The sequence below is a fragment of the Castor canadensis genome, chromosome 2 (genome assembly GCF_047511655.1).
Source record: "Castor canadensis chromosome 2, mCasCan1.hap1v2, whole genome shotgun sequence".
NCBI classification, from domain to species: domain Eukaryota; kingdom Metazoa; phylum Chordata; class Mammalia; order Rodentia; family Castoridae; genus Castor; species Castor canadensis.
Genome location: NC_133387.1, coordinates 134,344,545 through 134,360,789, shown reverse-complemented (window position 1 = coordinate 134,360,789; position 16,245 = coordinate 134,344,545). Strand labels below are relative to the sequence as shown.

The window sequence follows — 16,245 nt, the reverse complement described above, 5'->3', positions numbered from 1 at the left end:
CTCATTTGGACAGGTAGGACTGCTATAACCAAATACCATAAATTGGGTGGCTTATCAAGAGCAAAACAATTATTTCTCAGTTCTGGTGGCACAAGATCAAAGTTCTGGCCAATTTAGCATCTAGTGAGGGCCTGCTTACTGGTGTATATAGGTGTCTTCCAGCTGTCCCCTCACATAGTGGAAGGAGCTCTTCAGCTTCCTTTATAAGGGCAGCAATGCCATTCATGACCTAACCATCTCCCAGAGGACCCATACCTCCTTGGGGGTTATGAATTTGGGAAGAGGACATAGCAGAGCATATTTTAAACATAATTCCATGTGAATTTCTCACATATACATTTAAAGTCTCCTGGCAGTGAATTTATACCCAGATGGCTAATGATATTCAAGCTAAAAATGTTAAAGTTCTATAAATCAAATTGAAATTCCTCCAGAATTTTAAAATTTGGAATCATAAAGCATAAAACTACAAACCTCAAGACATTTATTTATAATAAATGTCTGTAAGCTATTCTCTTTAAGTCTATTTACATAAGGCAAACTTAGTATCTTCAAAAAGTAACTTACCAAATCCCAAAGCCCAATCTGTCCAGACTTGGCCCCAGCTGCTACTAAAGTTCTCATTTCTGATGGGTGCAGAGCCACAGAGAAGATGGACCCTCTGGTAACTTTATGAACAGTATCTTCACTGATGACCATACTATTTAAATTGGCTTTATAGCTACAAAAATAAAAGTTAAATTTGAAAAGTAACAATCTCAATCATCAAAATAAGTAAAAAATGATTTAAAAAAGAAAAACCATGATTAAATAAATGGGAAATATTCAACCGCCTGGTAACAAAGGAAATCATGTTAAACAATGAGGTACTATTTTCCAATTATAAAATTACCTTTGATAATTTAATGATGATATCAAAAACTGGAAGACTACAGTTAAACATATACACTCATGCTGAGGATGTGCTCACTGGTAGAACACTGCCTATCATGCATGAGGCCCCGAGTTCAATCCCCAGCACAAAGGCAAAAATAGAAAAATATTAAAAAGCATACACACACAAACGTAAGTGATAGAGTTCATGTAAGTTTTCTGGAAGGAATGAAAAGATTTTGGAGAAAAAATTCAATAGTGTGTACTAAAAGCCATAAAATATTAGCCATATTTGACTAATTAGCCCCACTTCTGGAAGTCCATCTTAAAAAAAGAATCCACTATCACAGACATATTCAACACACACAACTAAACAGAAAATAACACTAAATACCAAATGGGTGGGAAGAGATCAAGCAAATTCCACAAACTCAGTGGAGTATTATGCAATTATTCAATAATTTTAAAGACTGGAATACTCTAGTAAAATATAAAGCCACAAATGAAAAATGCATAATGCAAAATTGTGAATTCATCCATTTATTCAAAACTGAATACATACTATGTGCCAGTTATCTCAATAACTGTTCTGGTTATTGAGATAAAACCCTGCTCTCATAAAACTTATAGCCTCGTGGTATTGCATGACAACACCTGAAAGGAAATATACAAAAGCACACTCACTAGGATGAAAATATTACAGATAATATTTTTATTCCACTTTCAAATTTTTCTGTAATAGCATATAGCTTTTATAACTTAAACATCTCAATAAATATAAAACAAAGGCAAGGAATTTTAACTTACCTTTTAATGTTAGATAACCCCTTCTCAGTTTTCTTAGTACTTGTCTGCAACATTGAAACATCACAGCACTAAGTTAATATATATGGAAATTTCCTTAACAGATGATTCTAAAGGTGGTAAGCCATCCCAAGTGATACCTTGCTCACTTCTGCCCATGTCTGCAGAAATCCTTTACAGGGTTCATTGTTGTCATCTTGATTTTCAGGAATCATTTCCAAAGGCCCAGGAGGTAACAAAGGCTGGATCAAAAATAAAAAGTTCATTGTTATTGTCTTAGAATATAAACTGGCTGCAGGCATGGTTGAAGTGGTAGAGCACCCAGTTAGCAACTGAAAGAGGTACACACAGCTGCTGAAAATGTGAACTGGTACAGCCATTATGGAAAACAGTATGGCAGTCCCTCCAACATAAGAAAAAGAATTAGCTGGTGGAGTGGCTCAGGTGGTGAGGCCCTGAGTTCAAACCTCAGTACTGCCAAAAAGAGAGGGGGGCGGAGAGGGAGGGAGGAAGGAAGAAAGAAATAGAACTACCTTGAGCACCTGCTTTGCAAGTGCAAAGACCTGAGTTCAAACCCCAGTTATACCAAAAAAATAGAACTACTGTATAATCCAACAATCCCACTACCTGATAAAGGAAATGGAATCAGTACGTTGAAGAGATATCATTATTTACAATAGTAAGATATGAAATAAATCTAAATGTCCATCAATGAATGAATAAAGAAAATGTGGTATAGGAGTGGAAGGAGGATTAGGGAGAATGATGGACAGGGTGAATCTAATTAAGATACATTGTAAACGCATGTGTAAATGTCACAATGCATCTCCTCTGGACAATTATTATACACTAATAAAATTTTGTAAAAGAACAGAGAGAAAGTTATAAGGAAAAAAAAAATGTGGTATATAAACCAGACATGTTAGTGCATACCTATAATCCCAACACTCAGGAGGCTGAGACAGGAGGACTGGGAATTCAAGGCCAGCCGGATACCAATGGCTCATGCCTCTAATCATAGCCACTTGAGAGGTAGAGATCAGGAGGATCATGGTTCGAAACCAGCCTGAACAAATAGTTCATGAGACCCTATCTCAAAAAAACCCAACACAAAACAGGTTGGCGGAGTGGCTCAAGTGGCAGAGTGCCTGCCTAACAAGCATGAGGCCCTGAGTTCAAGCCCCAGTACTGCCAAAAAAAAAAGAGAGAGAGAGAGAGAGAGAGAGAGAAAGAATTCAAGGCCAGTGTGAACTAGTTTCAAAAACACAAAAAAAGAAAGAAAATGGGGTCATATATACATAGTGGAATACTATTCAACCATAAAAAGTGACAGAGCCTGTGATTTGCAGCAACATAAATGAAACTGGAGATATAATATTAAGTGAAAAAAACAGGCACAGACAGGTACGTTTTTACAAGTGAAATGTAAAGCTGCTCTCAGATAAGAAGGGTGTGGAAAAGGAAGGGAGGGCCAGAGGATGGTTAACGGTGCAGAGGGGCACGTGGATCAGAAGAGTAATTTCTAATGTTCTACAGCACAGAAGGATAACTATAGCCGATAACAATTACTAGAATATTTTGAAATCGTTCATAGAGGAGAGACTATGAACGATGGTTTTTGTTTGTTTGTTTTTGGTGGAACTGAGGTTAGAACTTGGAACTTCAAGCTTGTTAAGCAGGAACTCTACTGCTTGAGTCACATCTCTAGCCTCCACTTCATCTTGCTCTGGCTATTTTGGAGATGGGGTCTTGGGAACTGTTTGCCAGGGCTGGCCTTGAACTTCAGTCCTCCCAAGTGGCTGAGATTACAGGTGTGAGCCACCAGCACCCAGTATTGGTTAATTTGTTTGCTTGTTTGTTTTGCTTTTTTTGAAGTGAAGATCTCATATGTTGCCCAGGCTGGTCCTGAACTCAAATGACCCTCCCACATCAGCCTCCCATGTAGCACAGACTGCAAGTAGAAAAGTTTGGTTTTTTTGCAGGGCCAGGATTGAATCTAGGGCCTCCTGCATGCTAGACAATCAATCTACCACTGAGCCACATGCCCACCCAGAGAAGATTTTTAATGTTACCAACACAAAGAAATGATGTATGCCTGAAGTGATATGCCAATTATCCTAATCTGATGATTACACACTATATACATGTATTAAAATGCCACACTGTACCCCATAAATACATACAATAACTATGTTGATTATAAAATGAGGTAACTCTTTCACAAAACTTGTTTTAGAAATATTGAGGCTTTAAAACCTTTGGAAAAGCCAGGCATAGTAGTGTACACTGTAGTCCCAGCTCTTGGGAGGCTGAAGCAGGAGGACCATGGGTTCAAGGCCAGCCTGACTAGATAATGAGACCCTATCTCAAAAAAAAAAAAAAAAAAATTAAAAAATTGAACCAGGTGCTGGTGGATCACACCTGTAATCCTAGCTACTCGAGAGTCAGAGATCAGAAGAATCAAGGTTTGCAGTCAACCCAGGTAAACAATTTTCAAGACCCTATCTTGAAAATATCCAACACAAAAACGGGTTGGCAAAATGGATCAAGGGGTAGTGTGCCTGCCTACCATGGAGGTCAACCCCAGTACGCCAAAAAAAAAAAAAAAAAATCAACGCTGTTTCCCATAGAACCTTGATTGGCAATTAGCTCCCTAAGCACTAGCCTAGTTAGTGCCATCTTCCAATTAAGTACTTAGATATAAGGTATTAAAAGCTAGGCATAGTGGTACACACCTATAATCCTAGCATTCTAGAGGCTAAAGCAGGAGGATTTTGTTTCAAAGCCAGCCTCGGATACATAGTAAATTCCAGGCCAGCTTGAGCTACATAGTGAGACCCTGTCTTGAAGAAACCAAGATAAAGTACTAAACACAGTAGGTACTATTGAATAAAAAAATATTACCTTAGAGAATAAATTTGATATATAAAACTTCCTACTCAATGACAGTACTAAATTACGGCAAGGGAGCCTCACTTTTATCACTTATTGCTTATTACTCACAACTATTTTTTACTTATTAAGTCATTAGTATATACAACGTAAGGAACTTTACGGATTTTGTTTTTATCCTCACAACAATGCTTTAATGTTTCTGTTGCTATTGCTGTTTTTATCTTTTTTTTTTTTGAGGTACTGGGGTTTGAACGTAGGGCCTCACGCTCATTAAGCAGGCTCTCTACCACTGAGCCACTCCACCAGTCCCCTTTGCCATTTTTTTAAATGGTGAGATTGAAGCTAAAAAGGTTAAATTTACTCATAACAGGTGAGTCCTGCAGAAATACAGAATCTAACTTGTTCTTTACAACATCGAAATCTTACTCATTAACCATACATTTAAGTACTAAATTACTGAAATACTGCTAGAAACATGGCTCAAGTGGTAGAACACTTGCAAGTGCAAAGTCTTGCATTCAAACCTCAGTACTGCCAAAAATAAATACAAAAAATATAAATAAAACATAATTTAAAGAATCTGTAGCCTAATTTCAAATACTTTAAACTTTCAATATTAACATTTTTTCTTACATTTTCATCTTCCACTAGCATCGGCTGTGCTGGAGTTGTTGGTGACACAACTCCCAAAGGATCTACTTTTAGCAAGCGCATTGACCTCCTACATCCAATCTCATTTTCTTTCTTCTTTGGTTTCTTTCTAAAGGAGTGGGGGAAACACTTGTGTTATATTCATAACAAAACATATTTACTAAGATTAAGGAGATAACTTCTAGAAATGAGAACCACAGATATAGTCACACATCGATAGCACAGATGTATATACATGGCTGCATTGATTTAGATAAAAACTCTGGAAAAACCCTAAACCAAAATGTTCAGCATGAGGAGGGAGGGAAGAGACATGACATCAACTGTGGTACATATGCCAAACAGAATGACAGGCAGCTCAATGCTAGAGTGTGTGCCAGCATGCACAGGCCCTGGCTTCGATGCCCAGAACAAAAAAAGGAAAAGGAAAAATGTATCTTGTGTAAGATAAACTCTAAGATAAGATAAACTCTAGGTTGTAAGAGGTAAAAACAAGGCCTAACATGTTTACAAAAAGGTTATATCCACACATACATTTTATGCTGACATTCTCTTTAGAGGTGACCTCATCAAACTATTAACAGTGGTATCCTCTGAAGGAAAGATGGGAAGAAGCCATAAAATGTTTCATTTTATTCCTTTCCATATACTTACTTTTCTTTTTTTTTTTTTTTTGGTGGGACTAGGGTTTGTACCTGGAAAACAGGCACTCTACAGCTTGAGCAATACTACTAGCTCATTTTGCTGTAGTTATTCTTGTTTTCTTTTGTTTTTCCTTTGGATAGTACTGGGGTTTGAACTCAGAGCCTCATGTTTACTAGGCAGGCATGCTAACAACTTGAGCTACTCCACCAGCCATTTTTTCTGTTGGGTATTTTTGAGATAGCCTTTCTAGACTCTATTTGCCTGGGCTGGCCTTGATTCTTCTGATCTTAGTCTCCCAAGAAGCTAGGATTACAGCTGTCAATTTAGTTTACTTTTTAAATCAATACACATTTCCTACGTTTTTGTGCACTTTTTCTTTTTTTCCGTTAGTGTTGGTGATTGAACCTAAGACCTTAAACATGCTAGGCAAAAGCTGTATTACTCAGCAACTCCCTGGGGACTCAATTTTTTTCATTTTACTTTTTTTTTGTTCTATTTGTTTTATTTTTCCTTTAATTTTTTTCTTTTCGATTATTTTTTCATTTTAGGTTTTTTTTTTTTCCGGTGGCACTGGGGCTTGAACTTGGGGCCTTGTGCTTGCTAGACAGGCACTTTGTCACTTGAACTATGCCCCCAGCCCTATTTTTTCATTTTAAAAAGCCAGCCTTAGCTACATAGCAAAATCCTGTCTCAAAAAAAAAAAAAAAAACTCATTAAAAATTGTTGTGAGGGCTGGAAGTATGGCTCTAGCAGTAGAGCACCTGCCTAGCAAGCACAAAGCCTTGAGTTCAAACCCTAATACCACAAATAAATAAATAAATAAATAAAAAGTTGGGGAAAGAGAAAATTTTCAAATTACTCCCAAAAATTCACATATATGGGGGTGTATGTAGCTCAGTAATACAGAGAAAGTCTGATCTCTACCATTGAAAAAAAAGAAGAAAAATTCACAAATAAAAATCTCAGCTATAGCCAGGCACTGGTAGCTCATGCCTATAGCTACTCAGGAGGCACCGATCAGGAGGATCGCAATTCAAAGCCAGCTTGGTCAAATAGTTCCTTGAGACCCTATCTTGAAAAAACCCTGGTGGAGTGGCTCAAGGTGGAGGCCCTGAGTTCAAGCCCCAGTACTGCAAGAAAAAAAAAAAATCTCAGCTATAGTTAAATTTACAGGAATTAGTAGTAACTACTATTTGTTTAAAGTAGTCAGGCATGGTAGGCATACCTATAATCCCAGCTACTCAGCTGTTGGAAACAGGAGGATCTCCAGTGCCAGTTTAAGGCCAGACCTAACAAAGTTATGGAGATCTTATCTCAAAACAAAATATAAACCAGGCACTGGTGACTCATACTTGTAATGCTACCTACTTGGGAGGCTAGGATCAGGAGGATCAAGGTTCATGACTAGCCCAAGCGAATAGCTCATGAGACCCTCATCTCCAAAGTAACCATAGCAAAATGAACGGAGGTGTGGCTTAAGTGGTAGAGCACCTGCTTTGCAAGTGTGAAGCCCTGAGCTCAAACCCCAGCCCCACCAAAAAAAAAAAAAACCAAACATGTAAAACAACAAAAGGGCTGAGAGCATGAGCGCATGGCTTAATTGGTAAAACACTTCCCTAGCAAGTGTGAAGTGCTGGGTCAATACCCAGCACTGAAAGAAAAAGAAAAAGCCTGAGCAGATAGAATAATTTAAACTCTCATATAGTCCTCCTAGAAATGTATTCCCAGAGAACACCACTCCTTTTTTTTTTTTTTTTTTTGTGGTACTGGGGCTTGAACTCATAGCCTGTACCTTGAGCCACTCCACCAACCCTTTTTTGTGATGTTTTTATTTTTTTCAAGATAGGGTCTCACAAACTATTTGCCCGGGCTAGTTTTGAACCACGATCCTCCTGATCTCTGCCTCCTGAGTAGTTAGGATTATAGGTGTAAGCCACCAGCACCCAGCTCAGAACCCCACTCCTTGAAAATCCTCAAGACATAAGATTGTTCAGAGCAAGGGCTGGTAATGTAACTCTATGGTAACCTACTTGCCTAGCATGAATGAGGCCCCTAGTTCCATCCCTAGCACCATGGAGGGATGGAGAGAAGAGCGAGGAAGGGAGTTAGAGAAGCTTTCTTCATAATAAGAAACCATAATATATTCATACAGAATATCCTAAAGCAGAAAAATATGAATGAAAAAGCTGTACACACCAACACGGGTAAATTTTAAAATAAAGATAAAAAATGAGCTAAGTGGCAGTGGCTCCCACATGTAATCCCAGCTACTCAAAAGGCAGAGATGAGGATTGTGGTTCAAAGCTAGCCAGGGAAAAATAGTTTGAGACCTGATCTCAAAAATATCCAACACAAAAAGGGGCTGGCAAAGTGGCTCAAGTGGTAGAGCACCTGCCTAGGAGCATGAGGCCCTGAGTTCAAACCTCAGTATCACCCAAAAAAAAAAAAAAAAAAAAAAAAACACTAAAAAATGAGCAAGCTGGTGCCAGTCATGTGGATGGGATTTATATTGATATAAAGTTTTCAATTAAACAAATATGCTCTTTTGTATGTACACTTTATACATTTTTTAAACAAATTTCTTATACAAATTTAAAAAAATTTTTTAAATCTCTCTGGGTTAACATGTCAGCCTTACAGATGAGGGGGAAAAAATCATATTAATTGTCCAAGGTTGATAGCTGTAAATAACTGAATCAAATCTTGAACCCAAGCTGGGCATTGGTGGCTCCTGCTTGCAATCCTAGCTACTCAGAAGGCAGAGATCAGAAAGATTTCGGTTCCAAGCCAGCCTGGGAAAATAGTTCAAGAGACCCTATCTCGAAAAAAAACTATCACAAAAACAGGGCTGGTGGAATGGCTCAAGGTGTAGGCCCTGAGTTCAAACCACAGTACCATAAAAACAAAAAAAATTAAATAACAAAAAATCTAGATGGGGTGGCACATGAATTATACAGGAAGCCTAAGGAGGAGGATAGCAGTCCAAGACAGCCCTGGCAAAAACTCAAAAATAACCAAAGCAAAAAGGGAGTGTGGCTCAAGCTAAGCGCAAGGCTCTGCGTTCAAACCCCAGCACCATTAAAAAAACAGAAAGAAAAGAGAGCTCCCTTACTTGGGACCCTCCTAACTCTGGCAGCTCTACTCTTTGCTACTTTTCTATCTCAATAAATTCTCTTGCTTTACACACACACACACACACACACACACACACACACACGATTAAATTACAGAATTTCTGATCTGTTATTAAAGTTTACTATACCAAACCACTTTCTCAAACTATAAAACAACTCAGAAAAATATCATGGTCAAGCCAATGAAAACCAGTCTTTTACCTCTTGGATTCAGGAGGCTTTCTCTTCTTTATCATTTCCCGGAGCCTTGCAGCTGACTGAAAAGCACACAGAACATATATACACATAAAAATACTACTTTATAACTACTTACCTTTTAAAAATATTAAGTATCTGCTACTATACACAAGATTATTCAGGAAATGAAGATCCTTAAGCTAGGATAACTGTTCTTGGCAGTAGACATGAGACAAACATACTATCAATAATAAAGGCAAAAATATAATACTGTCTAATATACTAACATTCTTGTACCTTGAACCAAGTTGCTAATGAGTTTACATGATAAATGTATTTAATCAAATACATTATTACCATAGGCAGTGTAGCTCACAATAGAACACTTGCCTCAGAACATAGCCTTCAGTTGGACTCAAAGAACCACAATAAATAAATAAATAAATGCAATTACAAATTACAAGATTCAATTTCTACTACTGGCGAATTGACTTTGCCGTTTTCAGTAAAGTTATGAGTTACATTTTTATACTCAACTTATCTTTTCGGTTAACTAAAATCATAATTAGAAATTTTGTAAATTTCTGACGGATTTTCAGTTGTTAGTGATTTAACAATTTATCTTTCAATTTACTTGCCCTTCCCCAGGATAAAAATAGACACTAAATATTTGGGCATCTGGTATTCAGAAATGAATGTTTTGGTAAAGCCAAGGTTTTGATAGCTTTAGTGGGGGGTAGAAAAAATAACACCCTCCTAAACAACTATTCCCACACATAGAAATTCTACACGAAGCGTGAAGACACCGATGTAAATTACCGGTGTTATAATAATTATAAAACATTAGCATACATCTAGCTTTTTATACTTAAAGCTCCCTGTGTAAAGCATATTCCCATCTATTTAAGAGTTAAAAATAAACAGAACTTGTGCCTGCATTCCTACACCACACATCCTTCAACCCACCCCTCCCCACTACTGCTTTATCTTTAGTTAAAACAGTCATTTGGAACATAAACTGTCCTTTGAATCCAAGACAACCAATCATAAGATGCCATTACTTTATGTACCACCAAAAACAGGTTTGACGATGCCAACTTCAAAATTATTAAAATGTAAAAACATATGCCTTAGAATCAAGTAAAGCTAAGTATACCGGTACACACCTATAATTCTAACATTCAGGAGGCTAAGCAGAAGGGTCCAAAATTCAAGGCCTTCCCTCATTTGATCCTATAAAAAGTGATACTATAAGTATTTCACTGAAGTACTCATTGATACTGTATGTATTTCACTTAATGGCAAGAGGAATAGCATCTTGGCTTTAATTTAAAAACTCCACACAAACCTCAGAGAGCTGGAGAGAAGCAAAAAAGTTCGCATTTTCTGATATGTTCTTCAATCTCTTCCTCTCATATGGTGACAATCCTGAAAAATCATCCTATGAAATTACACCAAAAAGATTTTGTTACTTTACATATATACAGCAAAAGCACTTCACAAAACTAGGTGTTTAATTTTCTGCATATATACTTTCCTTCAAATTGTATCCCCTCTATTCATTTCATGCTATCTGACCAAATAGCACAAATCTTTACTGCATTGGATATTGAGAAACTAACTTTAGGATAATTACAAGATAATTATATGGTTTCCCAATTAAATAAGAAGTGAACTGACATCAGGAGTCAAGTAGTATATATAACTTTATAGCAAATCATTTCCTCGTGGCCAAAATTTTTTTTTTTCTGGTGGTATTGGGATTTGAACTCAGGACCTCATACTTGCTAGGCAGGTGCTTTACCACTTGAGCCACTCCAGGAGCCCATTATCTCGATGAAAGAAAAAATTTCCATCCAACAGTAGAATCAATAAATGCATTTGTCAAAAATAAATAAGTAAATGCATTTGTCACTACTTTCTCCTAAAACAAACCACTAACACTAAAACTAATTTTTAAAAAAATCCTCAGAGAGGCCACAGCACACAAGGGAGATAGGAGGATAGGCAAGAAACCCAAAAAAAAATGTAGCATCTGATGTCCTCAATGCAAAGGAACTAATGCAGAAACTTTAAAGCAACAGAGGCCAATAGGAGAAGGGGACCAGGAACTAGAGAAAAGGTTAGTTCCAGAAGAATTAATTTAGAATGTTAACATATATGAACAGGAAAGCAAAATGAGTAAACTCCCTGTGTAGCTATCCTTATCTCAACTAGCAAAAACCCTTGGTCCTTCCTATTATTGCTTATATTCTCTCTTCAACAAAATTAGAGATAAGGGCAAAATAGTTTCTGTCTGGTAGGGACAAGTGGGGAGGAGAGGGAATGGGTGGGGGAGAAATAACCCAAACATTGTATGCACATATGAATAAAAGAAATTAAAAAAAAAAATCCTCAGAGATATGAGAAGGTATGCCATGGTTTGAATGTGCCTCCCAAATTACAAGTGTTAGAAACTTAGTCCCAGAGGTGTGGCTCAAGTGGTAGAGCACCTGCTTTGCAAATGTAAAGCCCTGAGTTCAAACTCCAGTCCCATCTCCCAACCTCAAAAAAAATGCCATTTAGTCCCCAAATTCACGTTAATGGCATATGAAGGTGGGACCTTTGGGAAGTGACTGGATCATGAGAGCTCTGAACTCATGAAAGGATCAATCCATTTATAGAATGCCAGAGTAATGGGTTATCAAAGGAGGTACTTGGTTATAAACTTGAGCTCTCTCTAGTAAGCTCGCTCTGTCTCTGCCATGTTACGATGCACCAAGGCCTTCAATAAATACCAAGCAGATGCTGGTGACATGCTCTCAGACATCTCTAACTCCAGAACCATGAGCTAAAAAATGTTGTATCTTCTCAAAGGACAATCCAGGACCAGTAGCATCAGTATCTGTAGGAAACTGTGTTAGACATGTAAACTGTATGTCCCACTCAACTCCAAAACTGTCCTGCAATGGAGTTTTAACAAGCTCTCCAGGTAATTCTGATAAAGGCTAAATTTTGAGAATGACCAATCTTCACCAATCCTCTCATTAGGGAGGTGATTTGCTTAAAGGAACAAGGTTTCTCTTTTTTTAAAAAACATGGAACACTTCACAAATTTTCATGTCATTCTTGAGCAGGGACCATGCTAATCTTCTCTGTATTGTTCTAATTTTAGTATATGTGCTGCCAAAGCAAGTACAGAACGATGTTTCTTAGAACTGGCTATGCCTATAAGCTAGGTTCCCATCCCCTGGTTAAATGCACTTATGACTTACCCTATGCAGTCCCATCACAGGTCCTGATTCTTTGGGACTATAAAGCATAAATCAAATTCCTGTTTTATAACAACTTGTCAATTATCTTCCTTTCCCTGGCTTCATTTTCTGTTCCCCTAAATCCATCAACCTTTTGACATCTAGAACAATTTTACATTGTCCTGTATAAAAGTTGTCACTTTGAATGAAGCACAACAGTCCAGTAGGCAGTAGAAGCCAAACTAACTAGGTATCTCATTCCTTCAATCAATTCAAACCATTAAATAGAATAAAGTATCTTCTCTACTCCATTATTTGCCTCCTTTTGTATTTAAAGATTGTTCAGCATATTAACGCAATCAATTTAATGATGGTTATCCTACCCTGACAGCAAGGATCAAATACCCTATGTCCCTCAAGATGATGACTTCTGGAAAACTGAAAATAAATATGTAAAGGTAAGCAAGACACCATACAGTATAAATAAACCCAAAAACACATGTAACAAACCAAAAGGAAAAAGGGAAGCAAAGTGAAGATTAAGTCAACCCTTTCCTTAACAAATCAAAACCAAGAGCAAAATTAATCCAAGGAATATATCTGCTAAACACCTTCAAAAAGTTTCAATTAATTTACATTAGATGATAAAAGAATCTGATTGCAGTAGAGACCTTTCACAACCTGAGTTTGAGAGCTTCAAATTTCAAAGTGATAGGAAAATTAGAACAAACTACTAAATAAACTCCTACCAGGCCAGCTGTGGTATCTTCATCACTGCTTTCCATATCAACACTGAGAGCCACCTCATCTGAACTGCTCTTCTGTCCCAGCTTGGTACTTTCAGTAGGGAGATCCAAAGATTTTTGCAGCATGGATTCTGCCTTGGAAGATGTAGCTTTCTTCTGTGGAATTAAAATCTTTCTGCAAGTTTTCTTCTTGAGTTCAGTCTTCTTACACACCACTGCATTGTTAGAACTCTTTTCTAATCGGGATTTGTAGCACTTAAGTTGGTGTAGTTTGTAATTGCTGAGTGAAAAGGGAGTAAGATAAACCTTAGCTATCTTTCCTAAAACTGTAGTCTGTACTGGTCCAGGAGATGCATAAGCAATGTTTTCATTTTCTTTATATTCATTCACCTATTAAGATCAATAAAGGAATAGAGTATTAGAATCTCAGGTCCTATACCCTTCCTTACAGGGAACTCAACAGATTTGTGCCAACAAATTGAATTCCTGTTGCATAATGACAACATAATTGAAATTGATGGCCTGTAAGGAAACTTTTTCCCCCTCCAAAACCCTGACGCATACTTCATTAAACGGAATGGAATTACTGATTCTACTTGGCACGTTTTTTGTTCATGCGTTTGCCAGACCAATCATTAATAATGACTAGCATCTGTGACTGGGTGACTACTTCAAATGTCAGCTTCCAACTAGCTAAAATTGTTTAAAGCTGACAATTGCTGCAAAAGTAAATGCAGACGGCAAGGGAAAGGGGTAGGGGTGGGGGTAGAGATGGGGGTGGAGGTGGGGATGGGGAGGAGGAACCCAGGTCTGATCCTACCCATTATTTCTAATGTCAATAAGAGCCTTCCTCAAAGTTGAGGGCCAAACTTTCCATAAACGAGGGCAGGATCGCTGCTGAGCCCTCACCTGCTCCTGCGGACGCTGTCTGGAGCCCGCCGTGTCCTCCACCTGCGCGCGGGACCGGGACATCTCCCCGCTACTTAGTAGCTGGCGTCTTCCCGCCAACATTGTGGCGGGAGTCCGCGCGGGGCGGGATGTGGTCAAGGACGGGGGCGGGGCTAGGGGTGGCCGCAGCCGGAGCCGGAGCCAGCGGGGGCGCCCCAACCCGGGCTTCTTGGAGCCCTAGAATTTTTTTTTTGGGGGGGGGTGGCGTACTGGGGGTTGAATTCAGGGCCTTGCACTTGCGAGGCAGAGGCTTTTTTTTTTTTTTTTAAAGACAAGGCCTAGCTGTGTAGCCCAGGTTGGCCTCGAACCCAAGATTCTCCTGCCTCCTGAGTGGTGGGATCCGAATTAATATCTGGTGGGGATTTTGATGCTAGTGGTTCTGGGATCTCGCTCCGCTAAGGAAAAACCACCGCCTTGCAAGGTGAGCCTGGCAAAGGTTCAGACACACGTAGACGCCATATGGAATGTAGGGCACGGGAAATCAAGCCCTCGGCCACCACAAGTATACCCCGCTGTTACCGTATTATCTTCTTCCTAAGAAGGGAAGCATTTGGGATTTTGTTTTGTTTTGTTCAAGCGCGGATAATGCTGGTTAACTCTCACTTGACCACCAGTTAACTAAGGACGCTAAGGATAGCTGGGCGTGGGTGGCTCATCCCCGAAATCCCGAACTGAGAAGTCGACCAGGGTTTCCAGACCCTTTAACAAAACAAAACAAAAGAGCCAAAAGCCTGGGGTAAAGTGAATCAAATATCACAAATAAAAAGATTTTAGTGCGTTGTATTTTGTATAGTCACACCCATATTAAACCCTTTCTCCTATTCTCCGGGTTGCCATGAACCAAAACAAGTATCCTCCCACAAGATTTATTCTTTGGACAAAAAAAGAAAAAAAAAATTTATTCTTTGGACATTCTTCCCCGCTCCTCCATCCCCTGCCCCGTGCTGAAGACTGGACCCAGGGCCTTGCATATGCTAGGCAAGTGCCCTACTATTGAGCTGTATCCCCAGTCTGACGACACAAATTTTAGTAGCTGTTAAGTTCATAATATAAAATTTTAAGTCAAGCAGATGGCAACACAACTACGCACAGCCCCAGCTCTCAACAAGACTGAGGGCAGGAAGATCCCTTAAACCCAGGAACTGGAAACGAGCCTGGGCAACATAGCGAGACCCACTTTTCAAAATTGAAAAGAAAATTTCTGTGTACTCTTACTTTTAATGCTCTTTCTAGACCCAAACTGCTCACTGATCCTTACCTGAAATTTACCAATTTCACTTCTCCCATCCAGGACCAATTTTAGAACACAGGTTAAATAATTTGGAAGTCAATCAGATCGGTAGCCCTCTGTAACCTGGTACCCACAGAATTTTCACGACTCCTTGATTCAAAAATCACTGATTAAACCAAATTTTTCATAGTATCCCTTCTCTTCCCCCACCACAGAAGTTCTAAAGGCCTCTCTATGGTGAAATGCTGACGTACAGTTGGCCTTTTTTTTTCCCACAACCCAGCTGTAAGTTGGAAGATGCTCCTGTAAAAATTATTTTTGAAGTTCTAGAAGACTCATTCTAGAATTCCTAGAAGACTTTCTAAATAAAATTCAAGCCTCCTGAGGACACAGGCTTTTAACAATAGTCACACTCCTTTCAGGTCCCTGAGCACGGCAAACACATGTACTAAATAATTGCGAAATAAAATACTAACACCGTGCAGCCAGGAATGGGTTTTAACAGTTTCCAGAACTTGAAAGCTGAAAGTAAGGTGGTGGGATTCCAGGCTTTATCCCTGCCCTCAAACAGGGCTAATCATATAAGCCAGTAGCAAGACTTTTATTCCATTAAACTCTAATTTTTCTGAGGTTTCAACAAGGTAGACAAGGAGCCCCTCCCTTAGCTCCTCAGTTTCTTATCACTATCCCGTTCTTGTCAGCTTCAAATCAAGACAAGTGAAACTTTTAATTCGAACCTTCCTCTGTTTTAGCAAATTACGAAGGAAACAAACTCCCGCCAGAAAAAGCCTTCCAAACCCTGATTGAGAACGGGAGGGCCACCTACGAGCATGTGCAAGAGCAACTGGAGCGGCTCAGCGTCCGGCGCTCAGAGGGCCTCCTATATCCCACAATCCTCTAGTCCCGGA

The 16,245-nt window shown here is 38.8% G+C and overlaps 1 protein-coding gene and 1 non-coding gene across 9 annotated transcripts in view; both read right to left on the bottom strand.

Annotated features, from left to right (window-relative positions):
• Wdr76 (WD repeat domain 76) overlaps positions 1 to 16,228 on the bottom strand; it is a 41,569-nt gene extending 25,341 nt beyond the window's left edge. Inside the window, exons 1-10 of one of the 8 annotated variants that reach the window (XM_074065839.1) lie at positions 16,164 to 16,196; positions 15,365 to 15,487; positions 14,068 to 14,805; positions 13,162 to 13,548; positions 10,528 to 10,620; positions 9,204 to 9,259; positions 5,206 to 5,332; positions 1,818 to 1,919; positions 1,681 to 1,724; positions 568 to 721 (exon numbers count right to left, since the gene is read on the bottom strand). In XM_074065839.1, the coding sequence (XP_073921940.1) occupies positions 568 to 721; positions 1,681 to 1,724; positions 1,818 to 1,919; positions 5,206 to 5,332; positions 9,204 to 9,259; positions 10,528 to 10,620; positions 13,162 to 13,548; positions 14,068 to 14,169 (1,065 nt within the window). In that variant the 5' untranslated portion in view covers positions 14,170 to 14,805; positions 15,365 to 15,487; positions 16,164 to 16,196. The other 7 variants (XM_074065840.1, XM_074065841.1, XM_074065844.1 and 4 more) reach the window with 7 other exon arrangements.
• Positions 12,251 to 12,357, bottom strand: LOC141420982 (U6 spliceosomal RNA). The gene has a single exon (XR_012445690.1). It is a non-coding gene; the product is annotated as a U6 spliceosomal RNA (small nuclear RNA).
• Positions 16,229 to 16,245: the final 17 nt, after the last annotated feature.